We start from the raw sequence: 17,703 nt of genomic DNA, 5'->3' as shown, positions 1-17,703 counted from the left end.
TGCGGTAAAGGGGAGCCGGGGGCCCCCCCACCGGACCACCAGGGATCATGGAATCTCCCCCCTCCCTGGACAAGGTAAGCAGGGAGGGGGGAGAAACATGTAATTAGATTTAAAAAAAAAAAATATGTAAAAAATTTCCCCCCGTCCTCTGAGTCCCACCGGGTGGCCCATGCACTTAGGGCCACCCGGAGGGCTTGTATCAGCAGGGGCCCGGTCGGGCGCTCTTTCCCCCCACGACCGGGCCCCTTGCTTTCCGGCAGCCGGCTGGGAGGGAGTGAGGATGGGGGATCCTCACTCCCATCATCCTCAGGCACCACACTGGACCCCAGGGAATCCAGGGAATATGTGTGTGTGTCAGTATGTCTGTCAGTGCATGTGCATGCATGTGTCAGTCTCTGTATGTGTCTGTGTGTGTCAGTATATGTGCCTGGATGTGTGTCAGTATTTCTCAGTGTATATGGGTGTCAGTGTGTCTGTCAGTGTGTGTGTGTGTGTGTGTGTGTCAGTATCTCGGTCAGTGTATGTGCCTGTGTGTGGGTGTCAGTATTTCTGTCAGTGTATGTGTGTCAATATGTTGATCAGTGTGTGTGTCAGTATGTCTGTATATAAGCCTGTGTGTGTCTGTCAGTACGTCTACCAGTGTATGTGTCTGTATGTGTCAATATATGTACCTGTGTGTCAGTATGTCTGTCAGTGTATGTGCCTGCTTATCTGTATGTAGTCAGTGTATGTATCTGTGTATCTGCTTGTGTGTCAGAGTATGTACCTGTGCATCTGAGCCGCAGCTTTATATACAAATACACCCCTCCATTCAAACTTCAACACTACATACAAGCACACTCCTACATTCAAAAACAAACACTACACATAAATGCACACTTGCATTCAAACTCCAGTACCACATACAAACACATTAACACAAACATACTTAATACAAACACATGCTTACATTCAAACACACAAAACAGTGCTAAATACAACCCTGCAAGCATGGGAAATTGGTAGAGCCCCACCTGTCAAAGCATTGTTAGAGTTGCTCTACCTTTAGTCCAATCTTGCAATTGGGTGTCCCAATAAAATTCATTCTATTTAATGCCGCCACTGCATTGGGATGGATGCCTTGATTGCATACCAGGGAGTGAGGGGCGACGGCGGCAGGGCCCAGGGAGCCCAAGCAAGCAATTGCCCAGGGTCCAGTCATTATTACCTGCACACACACACTGCATACACTGACACAACACACACACTGCATACACTGACACAACACACACACTGCATACACTGACACAACACACACTCTGCATACACTAACACAACACACACTGCATACACTAATACAACACACTGCATACACTGACACAACACACTCTGCATACACTGACACAACACACTCTGCATACACTGACACAAGACACACTCTGCAAACACTGACACAACACACACTCTGCAAACACTGACACAACACACACTGCATACACGAATACAACACACACACACTGCATACACTAACACACACACACTGCATACACTAATACAATACACACACTGCATTCACTAATACAACATGCACTTTGCATACACTACACACTAACACACTCACTGCATCCACTATACTGACACACACTCTGCATTCACTACACTAACACACACTCTGCATCCGCTACACACTAACACACTCTCTGCATTCACTACACATTAACACTCTGCATTCACGACACTAACACACACTCTGCATCCGCTACACATTAACACACACTCTGCATCCGCTACACATTAACACACACTCTGCATTCACTACAAATTTACACACACTACATTCATTACACTGACACACTCTGCATTCACTACACCCTAACACACACTCTGCATTTATTACACCCTAACACACACTCTGCATTTATTACACCCTAACACACACTCTGCATTCACTAAACTATGCACACACTCTGGATTCACTAAACTGACACACACTCTGCATTCACTACACTAACATACACTCTGCATTAACCGTACACACAGCATCCACTACACAAACATCCTGTATTCACAGTACACACACTACATCCACCATAAATTGAAACACTCTGCATTCACTACACACAGACACTGCGTCTAATACACACACTACATCCACTACAGACACTGCATCCACTAAACACATTTCATATAGTACATACAAACACTACATCCACTACACAAACACACACTACATCCACTACTCAAACACACTCTATGTTCACTATACACACTGCATCCGCTACACAAACACACACTCTGCATTCACTGCACAAACAGTATCTAATACACACAAACACTACATCCATTACACACATTCTAATTTACTTCCACCATACACACCACATTCAGTCCTGCATCATTGTCAGCGGACTAGGTAGGGCGTGGGCGGGCCCGGGAGGGAGGGGGGGGGGGCCAGACCTTGTGCTTTGTCAGGGGCCCCAAAATTTCTGATGGCAGCCCTGTCCACCACTTCAACACAGCTGGTGCACCTGAAACATCAAGCAATCAAAAAAACATGAAGTAAAACAACCTCCATAAAGAACAAAATAGTCCATGTCTCTAATTACATAAGTAAAGTTCATACATCTTTGCAATATCATGAAATAGTGACTGTTTTACAAGTCAATTTAGGTATGAATGATGATGCTATCATTTAGTAAAGCTCACAGCACATTAAGCTACTTAAATGTTTTGAAAAAGTGTGAGCTGTTGAGAATTAATAATAAATTCAAAGTGAATTCCAAATTGTGGGACAAAATAGCCAAACTGTAAAATGACAGATATGTTTTCAGTTTAGCTATTTTTGCCTAACAAAATGGCTTCTATGGCTGCAAGGTATGATGGGAGATGCAGTATTCAGTGGCTCTTAAGAATGTGGTTTGGTCTTCTGATAATCGATGTGCACTTCCTTAGAATCCAATCAGTTGCCATAGAGAGGCCAAATTGCTCATAACAAATTTTCTTAGACAAATAATATACAACCTTATCCCACACTGTACACCTGTATATTCATGATATAGAGCTTGATCACTCCTCTTAAACATTTAAATGGTTCACAAATCTTTTTTAAATTAATAACAATACCAAGGGACTACACTGTTTAGTTTTTTTTTTCATTTAGATTTTAGATTTAAAGTTATACACACGATATCTGTTCAACTGGTAAGAAGGTTCTGTGTTGTGTTCTATAATCACTCTATTGCACTAGCAATCATTATGCCCCTTCAACATTTCTGTAAAACATTTGATTTATTTTCACCTTACATTAGGAGTATGAGGATGTATTTGCACTCTTCTGTTGATCCCAGGGATTTCTGAAGTTTTTTTTATCACTCCATAACCTGGAGCTCATGGTTATTTTCATGCATAACATCCATGTAAATAAAACAGATGCATTGCATTATATACAGTTAGTCCCATTTTGGAATGTGATTTTTTTTTTTTAACTAGTGTAATGTAGGGTTAATTAGTATTAAAACACAACTATGCCTTTAAAGAATACAAAGAAAGACAAATGAACAGAAAAAAAATAAATAAAACTTGAATAAAGTGAGATTACCATGTCCTAGGGCTATATTACACCTTTGCAGGATACGAATAGCAGAATTGTCAAAATAAACATCAGTGTGAGGTGAGGGGGAGAAAGACAAATACGTCCCTAGGCTAATGTCAATGCTAATGTCAATGGAAGAAGAAGATCTACTAAGACGGGTTGCTAAATGTTAAAGAAAACCCTTAAACAAATATAGACCGCTATAGTGTTGAAGGGAAGGACCCAATCCTCACATCCATTGGACATAGCGTTGTTCCATCATGAAGGACCAAAAATAATCTTGGTAGTACCTATTGGTATTGTATGTACTGAGATTGAATATCCTGAGACAGAAAAACCCTGTACTTCTTGAAAGATCAGGAAAAAAGGGAATATTCCTCACATGTCACAGTGTAAGGCTGCCTTATGATGACATTTTCAAGTCTCTTGGGACAGTAGTGGGTGCTTTCAGGATTCTGAACATAGAAACATAGAATGTGACGGCAGATAAGAACCATTCGGCCCATCTAGTCTGCCCAATTTTCTAATTACTTTAATTAGTCCCTGGCCTTATCTTATAGCTAGAATAGCCTTATGCACTGGCGGAAGTACCGCGGTCGCAGGTGTCGCAGCTGCGACTGGCTTCCGTCATTCCAGGGGGCCCGGCCGCCCTGTCGACCCCTGGGACCGAAGTGCCCAAAAGCATTTTGATGCGGCCCGACCGTGCCGAAAAACTTCCGGGGCCGCATTGAAGGAGCCTATCGGGTGGCCACCCTGCTGGTAATGATTTTGGAGCCTGGTCAGAGCTGTGGTGCTTTAAGAGCGTGACCGGGCCCCAGTGATGATGTCAGAGCTGGGAGGAAGACGTCACTATCTCCCAGCCAACATAGCGCCGCACAGGAGGAGAGGAGGGAGTCACAGTGGGAGCTCTGACTCCCATCAGCATGAGGCAGCCACTGGACCCCGGGTAAATCACTAAAAAAATTTAACAGTTTGTGTGTGATAGAGAATGTCTGTATCAATATATCTGTGTGTCTGTCTGTATGTTGGTCTGTCTCTGTGTGTTTGTATGTCTGTCTGTATGTCTGTATGTCTGTCTGTGTCTGCATGTCTGTCTGTGTGTATGTCTGTCTCTGTGTGTATGTGTGTCTGTATGTATGTGTGTGTTTGTATGTCTGTGTGTGTGTGTGTCTGTATGTATGTGTGTCTGTATGTATGGGTCTCTGTGTGTGTGTATGTATGTGTGTGTCTACATGTATGTGTGTCGGCGGGTGTATCTGTTTGTCTGCATGTGGGGGGGGGGGGCGTGGACGTATGGGGTGGGGGGTAGAGGTTTGGGGGGGCAGGGCAATTTTTCTAATTACGCCTTATGCCTATCCCACGCACGCTTAAACTTATTCACTGTGTTAACCTCTACCACTTCAGCTGAGTAAAGTAATACTTCCTGATATTTTTAAATGATGAACATTTCATCAGACTGAGTACATCAGGCCTGTTTAGGTGTTTAGATATGAGGTATGTAACCTGACAAGGAGATGCCTGAGTTCTGCCAAGGTAATCTCTTCAGCCAGGCCCCAGGATGCATTTGTTCTCATTTTATTTCCCATCAAGTATAATTTGGTTTTAGTTGCTTACTGTGAATGTTGAAGAAGCATGACTATATGTTTCTAGTAGAGTTGGCAGGATTGTTGTTCCCCATGTCCTTTATTACAGCCTGGAGTCTACATGTCTTGACAGTAATCTCTGTAATGATAGAGACATCCACAGCTATAATCTTGTGTTTATCATCAAAAAGGGTGTGCACTTTGTCTTTAGTAGTTGATAGGTAAGCCTATATAAAGAATGAAAGTGGGAGGGTTGGAACTGGTAACCTGCCTAGGCTCTGTGGTATCTTATTCCTTTTTAAATTAAAGCCAATAATCTGTTAGTAGGCCTGGGGCCTGCTGCCCTCTTAGTGGGACTGTAAGCTGTTGCTCTGTTACTCGGTTTAATGCTGTCAGTGGGTTTAATGCTGTCAGTGGGGCTGTGGTCCTGTCAGCGGTGGTGGCCTTCTCCCAGCAGAGAGACCATTCAGTAGCACTTGTTCAACTCTGATAGATAAGAAGGAAAATACTTGGAGAAGGACAAGAACCCTTTATGGGAGGCAGTGGCGTACACATGACCTATGGGGCCCCGGTGCAAAAATTGATCCGTGGGCCCCCCACCCCCGCACGCTTACTCTGCGCGGGCCGGGGCCGCAACACATGGCGGCGGGCACCTGGTCGCAGGGGTTGCAGGGCTGCGACCCCTGCGACCGCGGTATGTACACCAGTGCATGCAGATGCACACACACTTAAAGGACCACTACAGACACCCAGATCACATCAGCTCAATGAAGTGGTCTGGGTGTCAGGTCCCTCTAGTTTTAACCCTGCAGCTGAAAGCATAGCAGTTTCAGAGAAACTGCTATGTTTCACTGAGGGTTAATCCAGCCTCTAGTGGCTGTCTCACTGACAGCCGCTAGAGGAGCTTCCGCGATTCTCAGACACTGAACGTCCATAGAAAAGCATTGAGTAATGCTTTCCTATGGGCGGTTTGAATGCGCGCATGGCTCTTGCTGTGCATGCGCATTCGGAGCTGAGAGGCGGAGGGATCCCCAGCGCCAAGGGAGTACGGCGCTGGAGAAAGGTAAGTGCTGAAGACACGCACATACACACTCTCACGAACAGACGCATACACACTAGCTAACACACGCATACACACTAGCTAACAGACACACACATTTACTGACAGAGACACACTCAGCGACAGACATACATACACACTCACTTACAAAACATACACTCACTAACAGACATCAAACAGACTCACTAATACAAACACACTCAGTAACAGACACACACAGTAACACACTCACTGACACTCACTAGCAGACACATTCAACAGACACACTCACTGACACTCACACTAACACACAGTAACACTCACACACACACTAACACTCACAGTAACACTAACATTCACAGTAACACTAACACACACGCTAACACTCACAGTAACACACACACTAACACTCACAGTAAAACACACACAGTAACATTAACACACACACTAACACTCACAGTAACACTAACACACTGTTATCCCCTCAGCACTCCAAAAGGTAAGGAGGCTGGGGGGATTAAATAAAAAAAAATGTGTTAGTGTTACTGTGAGTGTTAGTGTGTACTCACAGTAAAACACACACTAACACTCACAGTAACACTAACACTAACACACACACTAACACTCACAGTAAAACACACACACTAACACTCACAGTAAAACACACACTAACACACACAGTAACACTAACACACACACTAACACTCACAGTAAAACACACACTAACACACACAGTAACACTAACACACACACTAACGCATTTTTTTTTTAATCCCCCCAGCCTCCTTACCTTTTGGAGTGCTGAGGGGATTCCCTGGGGTCCAGTGGTGCTGCTGGGCTCCTGGGGGGCCGGTCACCCAGCGGGCAGGCAAGCAGGCGGGCGCGCGAGGGAGCACTCTCCCCCTGAGTGCTTCCTCTTCAGCTCCCTCGCGCGCCGCGTACTGATACCGGCGCAGGAAGATGACGTCATCTTCCGGCTCCGGTATCATTGCGGTGCGCGAGGGAGCTGAAGAGGAAGCACTCAGGGGAGAGTGCTCCCTCGCGCGCTTCAGGACCGGCAAGCCGGGTGACAGCAGGGCCAGCCTCGGGGGGCCCGGAGGTGGCCGGCTCCTGGGCCCCCCAGGAGAAGAGGCTGGCCAAGTGACATACATACCGGGTCGCAGGGGCGGCCGGGCCCGGTCGCAGCCGCGACCCCTGCGACCCTGGTATGTACGCCACTGATGGGAGGGTGTATTAGCACACAGGGAAGGGAAGGTTACATCATAAATGACTAGAGAAGGGACTGGAAAGGAGTCTGGGAGCATCAGAAAAAGGGAGCAAAAGCTTTGTGGAAAGGTAATAACACAGCAGAACGGACAAGGCAAAGTCCAGCAGTTGAGGGGATATTTTTCTATGAGATGTTATGGGTAGCTGTTAAATGTTCGGGCAGCACTGGAGTGTCGGTGAACATAATGAGTTACAGTCCTTGGCAGAAGCAATTTCAGCCAACATTCTTAATTCTGCTTGGCATAGTAGCAGCTCTCACTAATCTCAAATAGACCAGGACATATCATTGAGTGGTCAAGTGCAGAACCTGGAGAAGAACATTTATTTTCCTTTATTACACGCCATTCGCCATTATTTATATTTTATATTGAATTCGATTTTTTTTTTATTGTTTTTATTTATTATTATTGTTAACGGGACACTTTAGTCACCTGAACAACTTTAGCTTAATGAAGCAGTTTTGGTATATAGAACATGCCCCTGCAGCCTCACTGCTCAATCCTCTGCCATTTAGGAGTTAAATCCCTTTGTTTATGAACCCTAGTCACACCTCCCTGCATGTGACTTGCACAGCCTTCCATAAACACTTCCTGTAAAGAGAGCCCTATTTAGGCTTTCTTTATTGCAAGTTCTGTTTAATTAAGATTTTCTTATCCCCTGCTATGTTAATAGCTTGCTAGACCCTGCAAGAGCCTCCTGTATGTGATTAAAGTTCAATTTAGAGATTGAGATACAATTATTTAAGGTAAATTACATCTGTTTGAAAGTGAAACCAGTTTTTTTTTTCATGCAGGCTCTGTCAATCATAGCCAGGGGAGGTGTGGCAAGGGCTGCATAAACAGAAACAAAGTGATTTAACTCCTAAATGACAGTGAATTGAGCAGTGAAATTGCAGGGGAATGATCTATACACTAAAACTGCTTTATTTAGCTAAAGTAATTTAGGTGACTATAGTGTTCCTTTAACTGGGCTTGGGTCTGTGTAAGCTGGGTTAGTGATGGAATAAGTAAGGACGGTGTAGTGGTTAAAGCCATAGGGTCACTGCCACTTGGGAGTTGACATGTTTATTCCGGTTCTGTCTAATATTAGAAGTTTTCCATAGTGCATGGTGTCAAACTGTGCATTATTCCCTGTTCTTTATGGCAAATAATTGCATGGGTGATATCACCATCCACGCACTACGGTAATTTGAAACATAATCTTGCCGATTGAAATAGCAGTTTTGTTCATGGGCCAGGTTTATTCACTAAACTCCAACTTGCAGTGCATTGAAATAAGTTACAAAGATACACTAATTGGAAAGAGACATGCGTCCATCAAGTTCAGCCTTACACAAATCTGTTTTTGTTGTTGACTAAAATAAGGCAAAAAAACCCTAGTTTTATTAGCAAAATTTAAGCAAAAAATAGTGGATATTTCTCTCTAACTCATATAGTCACAGCTTGAATATTTAAGCCACTCAGGTTCCACGTCACTACAATTTATTATTTTGAGAATAAACACCAATACGTTTGGGTTGTGGCTGCGGCATATTTTCAACTTACACCAACTTTCCTTGATTATGCAGCAGCAATATTTATTCATTCAGGCTTTTCTGCTACATGGTCTTTTCTTTCAATGTCCTCCATTATCAACCAGTGACACGTGACATCACACCTTACCTACTCACGCAGGTGTAAAAAAAGAGACTTCCTCCCTCTTACACTGAAGAAAAATAAGTTATTTTAAGTATTTGTTGTGCAGCTTGAATGTTTGTCTGGCTCTACGTCTCTCAATTCTGCACCTTGCCTCAATGTCCCACATGTCCCAACAATCCTGCCAGAGTCAACTCCCACAATCTTGACACTTCCCCCAACTCCCATAATTCTGCTACAACCTCAATTTTCACTATTTTCCAACTGTCCTGTTACTGCCTTAAAGGGTTACTCCAATTAAAAAAACAGTAATTTAAAAAAAAAAAAAAACACTACTTATGGTTAGCATAACCCTGGTGTCCCTTCCCCAAAACTTGAAAAATAAAAACAAAGCATAAACTAACCTCTGTCCCAGTGCCAGGGGAGGGGAGCAGCTGCCACTGGATGCCTAATCCCAGTGTTCTGTGCACACTGATCACAGATATCCAGTATGCGCAGAATTGACATTAGCCAGGACAGAACTCTTGTTACACCTTCAGCAGAAAGGAGGTTAAAGGGACACTATAGTCACCAAAATAACTTTAGCTTAATGGAACAGTTTTGGTGTATAGATCATGCCCCTGCAGTCTCACTGCTCAATTCTCTGCCATTTAGGAGTTAAATCATTTTTTTAATGAACCCTAGTCACACCTCCCCACGTGACTTGCACAGCCTCCCTAAACACTTCCTGTAAAGAGTCATCTACTGTTTATCCTGCCTTTATTGCGAGTTTTGTTTGATTTAGATGTTCTTATCCCCTGCTATGTTAATAGCTTGCTAGACCCTGCAAGAGCAATTTTTATATGATTAAAGTTCAATTTTCAGAGCAAGAGATAAAATTGTGTAAGGTAAATTACATCTGTTTGAAAGTGAAACCAGTTTTTTTTCATGCAGGCTCTGTCAATCATAGCCAGGGGATGTGTGGCAATGGCCGCATAAACAGAAACAAAGTGATTTAACTCCTAAATGGCAGTGAATTGAGCAGTGAAACCTGAGAGGCATGATCTATACACTAAAACTGCTTCATTAAGCTAAAGTTGTTTAGGTGACTACAGTGTACCTTTAACCCCTTAAGGACACATGACGTGTGTGACATGTCATGATTCCCTTTTATTCCAGAAATTTGGTCCTTAAGGGGTTAAACTCTGTATGTACATCGTTTCATTGTAAACCATGACCAGTTCAATGAATAGATCATATAGCCCTGGGAGTAAAATGTTAAATATCACTATTCTGCCTCAACACTCACCATCCATTATCCTGCCACTGTCTTATCTCCCACAATTTTGCCACTGACATAACTCGCACTATAATGTCACTACTTGAAACTTGACATTGCATTCCCATAAACTTGACCCATATAGATCTCTGCATTCCCATGAGCTGAAACTCTACAGATACAGCCCATAGATCATACAAGTACGCGGCCATATTTTATTTTTCTTTCCCAGTCTAGTTTGTGAATTCAACGCCGGAAACCAGGAAAGTTTAATTTATTTTTTGTACTTTCACAAATAAAATGCACATCCCTGGACGTATAGCTAAAGCTGACAATACATAACCACAAATAAAAAAGTAAATAAATAAAAAAAAAGTTAAATATTGAATGAACAATAACTTTTTTTAATACAATATGAGCATACCAGAAATGGCTGTGGTTCTGATAGGGGGTTGTTGTACAAATAAATCTTCTTCAAGGGAGAGCTCTGACCCCACACTCCTCCCTCCATTTCATTTAATAGGAACTCATTTAGATGTAAATAGCCACTTACAGGAGGATCCCAGTTAGCATTTAGTAAGGATTGGAGCAAGATATCAAGGGGAATGCCTGTTTGATTCATCTCTGCAGGCCTCCTGCCTCTGAGAGAGGAGGTGTGGGTGAGAGGGGGGCGAGGAGGGGGTAGAGAAGGAGGAGGGAGAGGGGTCTGTCTCCTGCCTGGGTTTGGTTTTGTCCCTGACACTCACAGGTCAAGTCTGCATTAACCTCCATCCTGCTAATTTGCATGAAAATCAAACAGACGCTGCTTAGTTTAGCTGCTCACAAAACAGCCTGAAATTATACTATATTTAACAAAAAAACACATATAACTAGTCCCTGAGATTATCCAATGGCCAGCCTTTAAACACATAGTAGAATTGTCTCCCCTTGTCCCTAGAACCTTTGTATTTGTATCTTGGGAATTGAAAGATAATAGCCAGCCCCAACTCCTGATGTAAATAAAGGCCATTTCTCCCCATCCCACTATGTCCTTGCTTGAATTCCTGTTTTCTCCTCCAGAGAATAATCAGATTACCAGAGCTGACCCCAAAACTCACTCGCCGGGTTTTAGTCACTAAACCAGTAATTGTGAAGAAGTGACAAGGAAAATGCAAAACGGAAAGCCTTAAATAGTCAAATTGGGAGAATTCTATACATCTGATATTTCCTGCACTGCAACTGTAGCCTAAAATTCACAGTTCCCAGTTTATTGAATAAACCCTGCAGAAATATATATTTTGTACCAAGCCCAAGAGTGTAAAGTGGGTTTGTGCACAAAATAACCTGTAATCTTTGTAATCCAAGAAACACACAAAAATATGTGGAGCTTATTCACTAAACAATGAGATGCAGTCAGTTTTATAAAATAAAGTTGGATCTTTTTTTTGTTCCACTGGCTACTTTGGTGTTAATTTTTCTAACCAGCTATAAATTGTTTGGTAAATTAACCCATTATATAGACACACATACACCTTAAACCCCACTCACTGAATGGTACATTTTCCACAGATATGGCCCAGTCTCTCTTTTATTTTGCCAGTTACTTTCAGCTATCAAACCTTTTGCTGTAGGCATCAATACCTTACCCCCCCCATTCCCTTCATCCAACACTATGAAAAAAAGTTTGTATATATATTTATAAGTTTATTTTTTTTTTATTTCCACTTTTCCATGATTCTCATTTTATACTCGAAATACAATGTGGCTAAACTTCAAACCATTAAAAAAAAATGCAGCCACTACCTATCCTGGCTTGGTAATTTAAAACTATAACAAAAAATGAATTCACATAATTAACAGAAAACCAAAAAATGTAGGTATCCCCTCCCATCAAAATATTATCCAATGTGTACAAATAGTATACAAAAATACAATGCTTTTCAAAAAGCTGCAATAATAACAACCAGATGTCTATGGTACAGCTCAATGTGTGTAACAGCCACAATTTAACACACTCAACAAGGTCGCATAGAAAAAATAAATACACATTTCTTTTGTGATTGCAAAAAAAAAAGTCAACAAAGAGATCAGAGAACATCCACATGGCTTCAGTCATCCATTAGCTCTTTAAATACTTTTGCTCCGCAATTTAGATCCTATCATAGTCAAGTAAATTGTTACAATAGTAAATCACCTGATATTATTCTAAATGTCTGCCTGTCGTGTAGAAAGAAGCAGTGCAATCAATGGAAACCCCTACTAAATGAGTGAAGGGTGAGGTCTGGTTCCCACTCAGTATTATAAAGGACAGCAGTGTTAAAGGGGTTACTCAAAAATATCCAAGGGGTAGGATCTAAATTTTAGACTTGGAGGTACAGGTATAGCACTTCCTCCAGGATGCCAACCCCACAGGGGGTGAGCTGTGGGCACCATTTTTGGATTCTTGGCCTTCAAAGAATAAGCGGGGCATAGGTCTCCATCTTCTCCCACCATCAAGGAAGGAGGTGCAGGGAAGTTCCCCAGAAAGCTGAAAGGGGGTCGGACAGAGGGTTGTGGGGTGTTGTTGACCCTTTTGGGATGAGCTCCAGATTCTTTTCCACCCTGCGATTTCTTGGATCTTTGCCCCACTTTAGAACCAGCCTTTCCTGCTTTCCTACGGCCTGTTGACCCCTTAGGTCTACTGGCGACCAGTGGGAGGAGGTCACGGATATCTGTCCTGAACCCCCGGGCATAGCACCAGAGTTTGGACTTCCTGACCAGCCTATCAAACTGCTGAGTTCTGGTCTCGGGGACCGGCGTTTGTACATCCCTGTCCACATCCTCTGAAGGTGGTTCTTCTTCTGGGGGCTTCTCCTCTACTTCAGGCTCCTTTGGAGTCTCTACCTTCTCCTCCACCTTAGTGTTCTGTTCTACAGGGTCCGGTTCTGGACTCTGGAGCCTGGGTGGCCACTCTGGCTCACTGATCGTGAATGGAACAAACTCCGCTTCCCGGCTCCGCGTTCTAATGTGCCTATTGCTCTCCGTTCTCACCCTGGGGCGGTATTCCCCTGACGCCCCACTGCTATCTGACTCCGCGTCAGAAGAACAAGTCTGCTCCAGGTTTGAATCCGAATTGCTGGAGTAGCCCACCGAAGTGACGGGGCTGTGAGGGGCCCCAGCAAACAGATTGGATAAGCCCTGAGGGAAAGTGGCTCTCATCCTGGGGGACACACAGTCCTTGTCATTGGCCTCCTCAGAATTTTCATCATGCAGGTCGCTGGTGGCAGAGGAGAGGACCTGGGGGCCCCATGAGGAGCAGAGAATGTGCAGATCTTCTAGGGTTATGAGGCAGCACTGAACGGCTCGGCTGGGGACCGACCTTAGAGCTTTAAGGGCCCGAAGTTCCCGAAGGTCACACCGTCTGCTCTGTATCTGAAGCCTCTCCATCCGCCGACAGACACGCCCCCGCGGAACCCCGCGCAAGGGACCGCTGAGTACCTGAGCCAGAGCAAAGAGCTGCCTTCCTCCCACTCGGAGGTAACCCAGCCTGGTCCCCGCGATCTCCTGGTATCCAGCTGGAGGTTCCATCACGTTCCATGTGGATCACAGCAATGCAGGAGGTAGTTCAGGGCTGCTCCTGGTTCTTTAAATCCCAAATCTCACTTCCTTCTCAGCAGTGTGCTTGGCAGTGCAAACGGTATATTTCCAGTGTGAGCAGGCGGTTTTAAATCTGCAGCATCCTTCAATGGGCAAAATCCATAGCAGCCAGCTCCTGGGGTCAGTGTGTCTGAGCAGCAAGTTCAAGGGTGCCGGATCTGGGGCCACTCCAGTGGTGAGAAGCAGAGGCACACAATCTGGGGTCCAGGGCATCGGGAACCTGGCAGGAGAAGCAGCAGCCCAGGGCACAGAGGGTGCGGGCAGCCCCTGGCTAGAAGTTGGCAGAGTCCAGGCTCAGCGTACGGTGTGTGCTGTGTTTTAGGAAAAGCTCAGCCCACTCTACACTATAGAAGATCCCTCCCCACCAGCCCCCTGTGCCCCTCTCCAGTGGCTGCCTTTGTGTGTGACATCACATCCCCCTCCTCACACACACACAAAAAATACACCTCCCCCTCCACATGCACAAAGAAACTATCCCAATGATAGCAACGTGATATTTTTTTTATATTTTTGATTTAAAAAATATAAATATTGTGTAAATGGCTGTAGTATTTCTCTGTGTCCTTTTAAATACAAGCATACATCTAAATAAACACTTACATTTTAACTTATTTCCACCTAAAATACCCCTTGCAACAATCCTGAAAGTGTGTATTCATCTGCTTATTTTTTTGTTTGTTTGTTTGTTTCATTGTGCGTTACAAGGCAAATTACGCTTTGGATGTAACTGCTTCGTTTTATTATAAATATAATTAGCATTTTCTTGAGTATTTATTTTGTGTCTGCTATGATTTATTTTTTATTTTTTTCAAATTTGGTTTAATTAGTGAATTTGTGCAGACATCGGTTAAATGCAATCAGCGTTCAGCAGCAATTCCTGATAATTATTTGTGTACAAAGTTCTTATGTATTTGGCTATAATTCTGCACAATACCGTGTATTGTGGGTGAATTGTCCAGACCTTTCCATAGATTCCATGCATGTGGAACGGTGAGATGTAATGACCTGAATGCAACACCGATTATCCTACCAAATCTGTACTTTTAGGTAAAATACAAATGTTTTAGAAAACACATGTAACTTACATAAGATTAATAGCAGGCAGCTCTGGAGACAAATACTTAAATCAGACATATCTCCTAATACTATATTTTTTCGTGGAAATGTCCCATAAACGTTTCTATCTTAGCTAAACAAGTTCCCAAAATCTCCAAATGCCAATATATTTAATTAAAGCTGTCTTTCCTTGTACTGTTTATTTTAAAACAATTTGTCAAATATAAAACAAATACCATTCTATTAAGTTTATATGGGATTGGGGAGCAATCACTTCCCCCCCATTATGTGTAAACCGAGAACTATTCATCTAAATCATTTCTACACATACATACCTTTTAGCACATTCTAAATGTATACTCTTTTTTGTTTCCAACTGTTTGTTTGTTTGTTTGTTTGTTTGTTTTAATTAAATGCTTTATGATTTTATTATTTATACATTCACTCTTTTATAATCATGTTCCTTGGATGGGGTGGGAAGGGAAGAGGTAGGCTGGTTATTTAGATTAGTTTTATAAAATTCAAGTAAAATTTTTGACCCAATTCATCTAATTACCCTCATCTGCAGCCCCTTGCTGTTGTTCATGATTATCCCTATTCATCTATTGTTCCCTATTCATTCCCTAATTTGTAGATAAATTGGAATCATTGTTGAAATGTTAGGTCAAAGAGAATTTCACTACTAGTTTTAGTTTATATTTTCATGGCATTTTATATGTAAATATTACTTGCTTAAAAAACCACTGGGGGTTACCATCCTTTTATTATTCATTGTACATAGACTATTAATTACAAATATGTAGATGAATGTTGTTTTTTTTTATTTTTTTATGAAATTGCAAAACAAAAAAAGCAACAACAAAATAAAAACAATGTATTTGTATAATCATCTTTTGCAGGTTTTCATAGAAAACAAAAAAAATATTTTTATTATTAAAAATTCTGACGCGTGGCTTCTAATTACAATGTCTCCGTTTCTCTTGAAAAAGCAGGATCACGGGTGGAAATATGACTGTGGAATGTGGATTTGTATTTTACATAAACAGAACATTTATAATTCTAATATTAGAGTTGTCCAGTGAATTAAAGGGACACTCCAATCCCCTGAACACTCTAGCTTGCTGAAGTGCTTTAGGAGTTAACTGCATGTCCCCTCTGGCTTATTTTACAAAAGTGCTGATTTCAAGAGAAATCAGCATATTGTTAAATGCCCTTAATAGCACCTACTGGCTGTCATGCAAACAGCCAGGAGACTTTCCTGCCTCACTATAGTTGAAAGCGGAAGTGAGTGGTTTTCTTAGAGAAGCATTGATTTCAGTGCTTCTCTACAAAAAGAAATGTTGGTGGAGTGCAGCATTTGTTGCATATTAACCGTGTATATCCCAGTGTAAGTGTACTTGATTTTTAATCCTTTCAATGCTAAAATGGAAAAAATGATATATATATATATATATATACATATATATAGATATACATATTAATTTAAGCGGAATGTTCCTTTAACCCCTTAAGGACACATGACATGTGTGACATGTCATGATTCCCTTTTATTCCAGAAGTTTGGTCCTTAAGGGGTTAAAGGTGGACATTTAGGATTCACGCGGAAAGGTTGTTATTCAGGAGTGAGCCTGTGATATGTGGGTGCAGATTTTTCGGCACCCACCTATGGATGTGGCTAAACTGATAACCCCCGTCTCTTTATGGATTCCTTTAACGCCCAGCCCTTTATCTTTAAAGCCTGGCTGACTTTTACGGAACGTAGGAAGACTATAGTCACTAGAAATGATGAATTATATTGGAACAACAGATGCCATTTCCATGACGCTCAGCCAGCCTTTAATCCACAGAATTGTACTCTACAAACTATGGCTACATTGCAGATATTGAGGACGGCATTAGTCATGAATCTTATGCATCTAAAGGTCTGGCTAAGCATTATGGGTAAAGTGCAGTCTTGAACATGTAGGGATTTATAGACAAAGTAATTTTAATGAAATGAAAGTCAAATTGCACAATTTAGACCAAAATGGCTGGTTTGGAAAAATTCTCCAACTCTGCTTAACTCAAAGCTTGGCTATTTTAATCTGAATTTTGCAATTCATTTTTTTAAATTCACTTTCATTTACTGTTTATCAATAGACCACGTTTACATGTCCGTCCACAAACAATGCCTAACATTTTTTCACACATTTTTTTCGAATCCCATTTTCAAAAATGAATTCACGAACCTTGCAGTGACACTTTACTTGTGTTTGTGGACCTCATTCCCCATCATATATAGCCAGTAATGTAAATTAGCACACTCCATGCAGAGCCATTCCACCTTCAGATTAATGCACTCTGGACCACAATGTCTGTGTATGGGTGAGAGCATAAGTATCAATATAATGGAGGAGTAGTGAGGGCACATCATATGGTCACATGTGAAGTAGGGAGTGCAGATAGAAACATAGAATGTGACGGCAGATAAGAACCATTCGGCCCATCTAGTCTGCCCAAAATCCCATGCAGTCTGCTGCCAACTAATTAAATGTCATCACAATATTTCTACCACGAGGTTCTTGATAAAGGAGATGTTAATATTAGGAGTTATTAATAGAGAAAGGTTGGCGTTAGAGGATTGTGGGGAAGCGAAGGCCGATCTTAAGAGATTTCAATGTAGGAAACGTTGACCTTATGGG

At 42.2% G+C, this 17,703-nt stretch overlaps 1 protein-coding gene and 1 long non-coding RNA gene across 2 annotated transcripts in view; one reads left to right on the top strand and one right to left on the bottom strand.

The window, feature by feature from the left end:
* LOC134614725 (uncharacterized) overlaps window positions 1–17,703 on the top strand; it is a 186,035-nt gene that overhangs the window by 49,211 nt on the left and 119,121 nt on the right. The gene's annotated exons all lie outside the window — the stretch shown is intronic.
* Window positions 12,009–14,318, bottom strand: EPOP (elongin BC and polycomb repressive complex 2 associated protein). Its single transcript, XM_063425372.1, has one exon. The coding sequence runs from the start codon at window positions 13,895–13,897 to the stop codon at window positions 12,656–12,658; it is 1,242 nt and encodes a 413-aa protein (XP_063281442.1). The 5' UTR covers window positions 13,898–14,318; the 3' UTR covers window positions 12,009–12,655.

The sequence above is a fragment of the Pelobates fuscus genome, chromosome 6 (genome assembly GCF_036172605.1).
Source record: "Pelobates fuscus isolate aPelFus1 chromosome 6, aPelFus1.pri, whole genome shotgun sequence".
In the NCBI taxonomy this organism is placed as follows: Eukaryota; Metazoa; Chordata; class Amphibia; order Anura; family Pelobatidae; genus Pelobates; species Pelobates fuscus.
The sequence above is the reverse complement of the archived record's forward strand: the minus strand, read 5'-3'. Positions and strand labels throughout refer to the sequence as shown.

Excerpts from the sequence above, each read along its gene's own strand:
- EPOP (XM_063425372.1), bottom strand. The coding sequence starts at position 13,897 with ATGGAACCTCCAGCTGGATACCAGGAGATCGCGGGGACCAGGCTGGGT.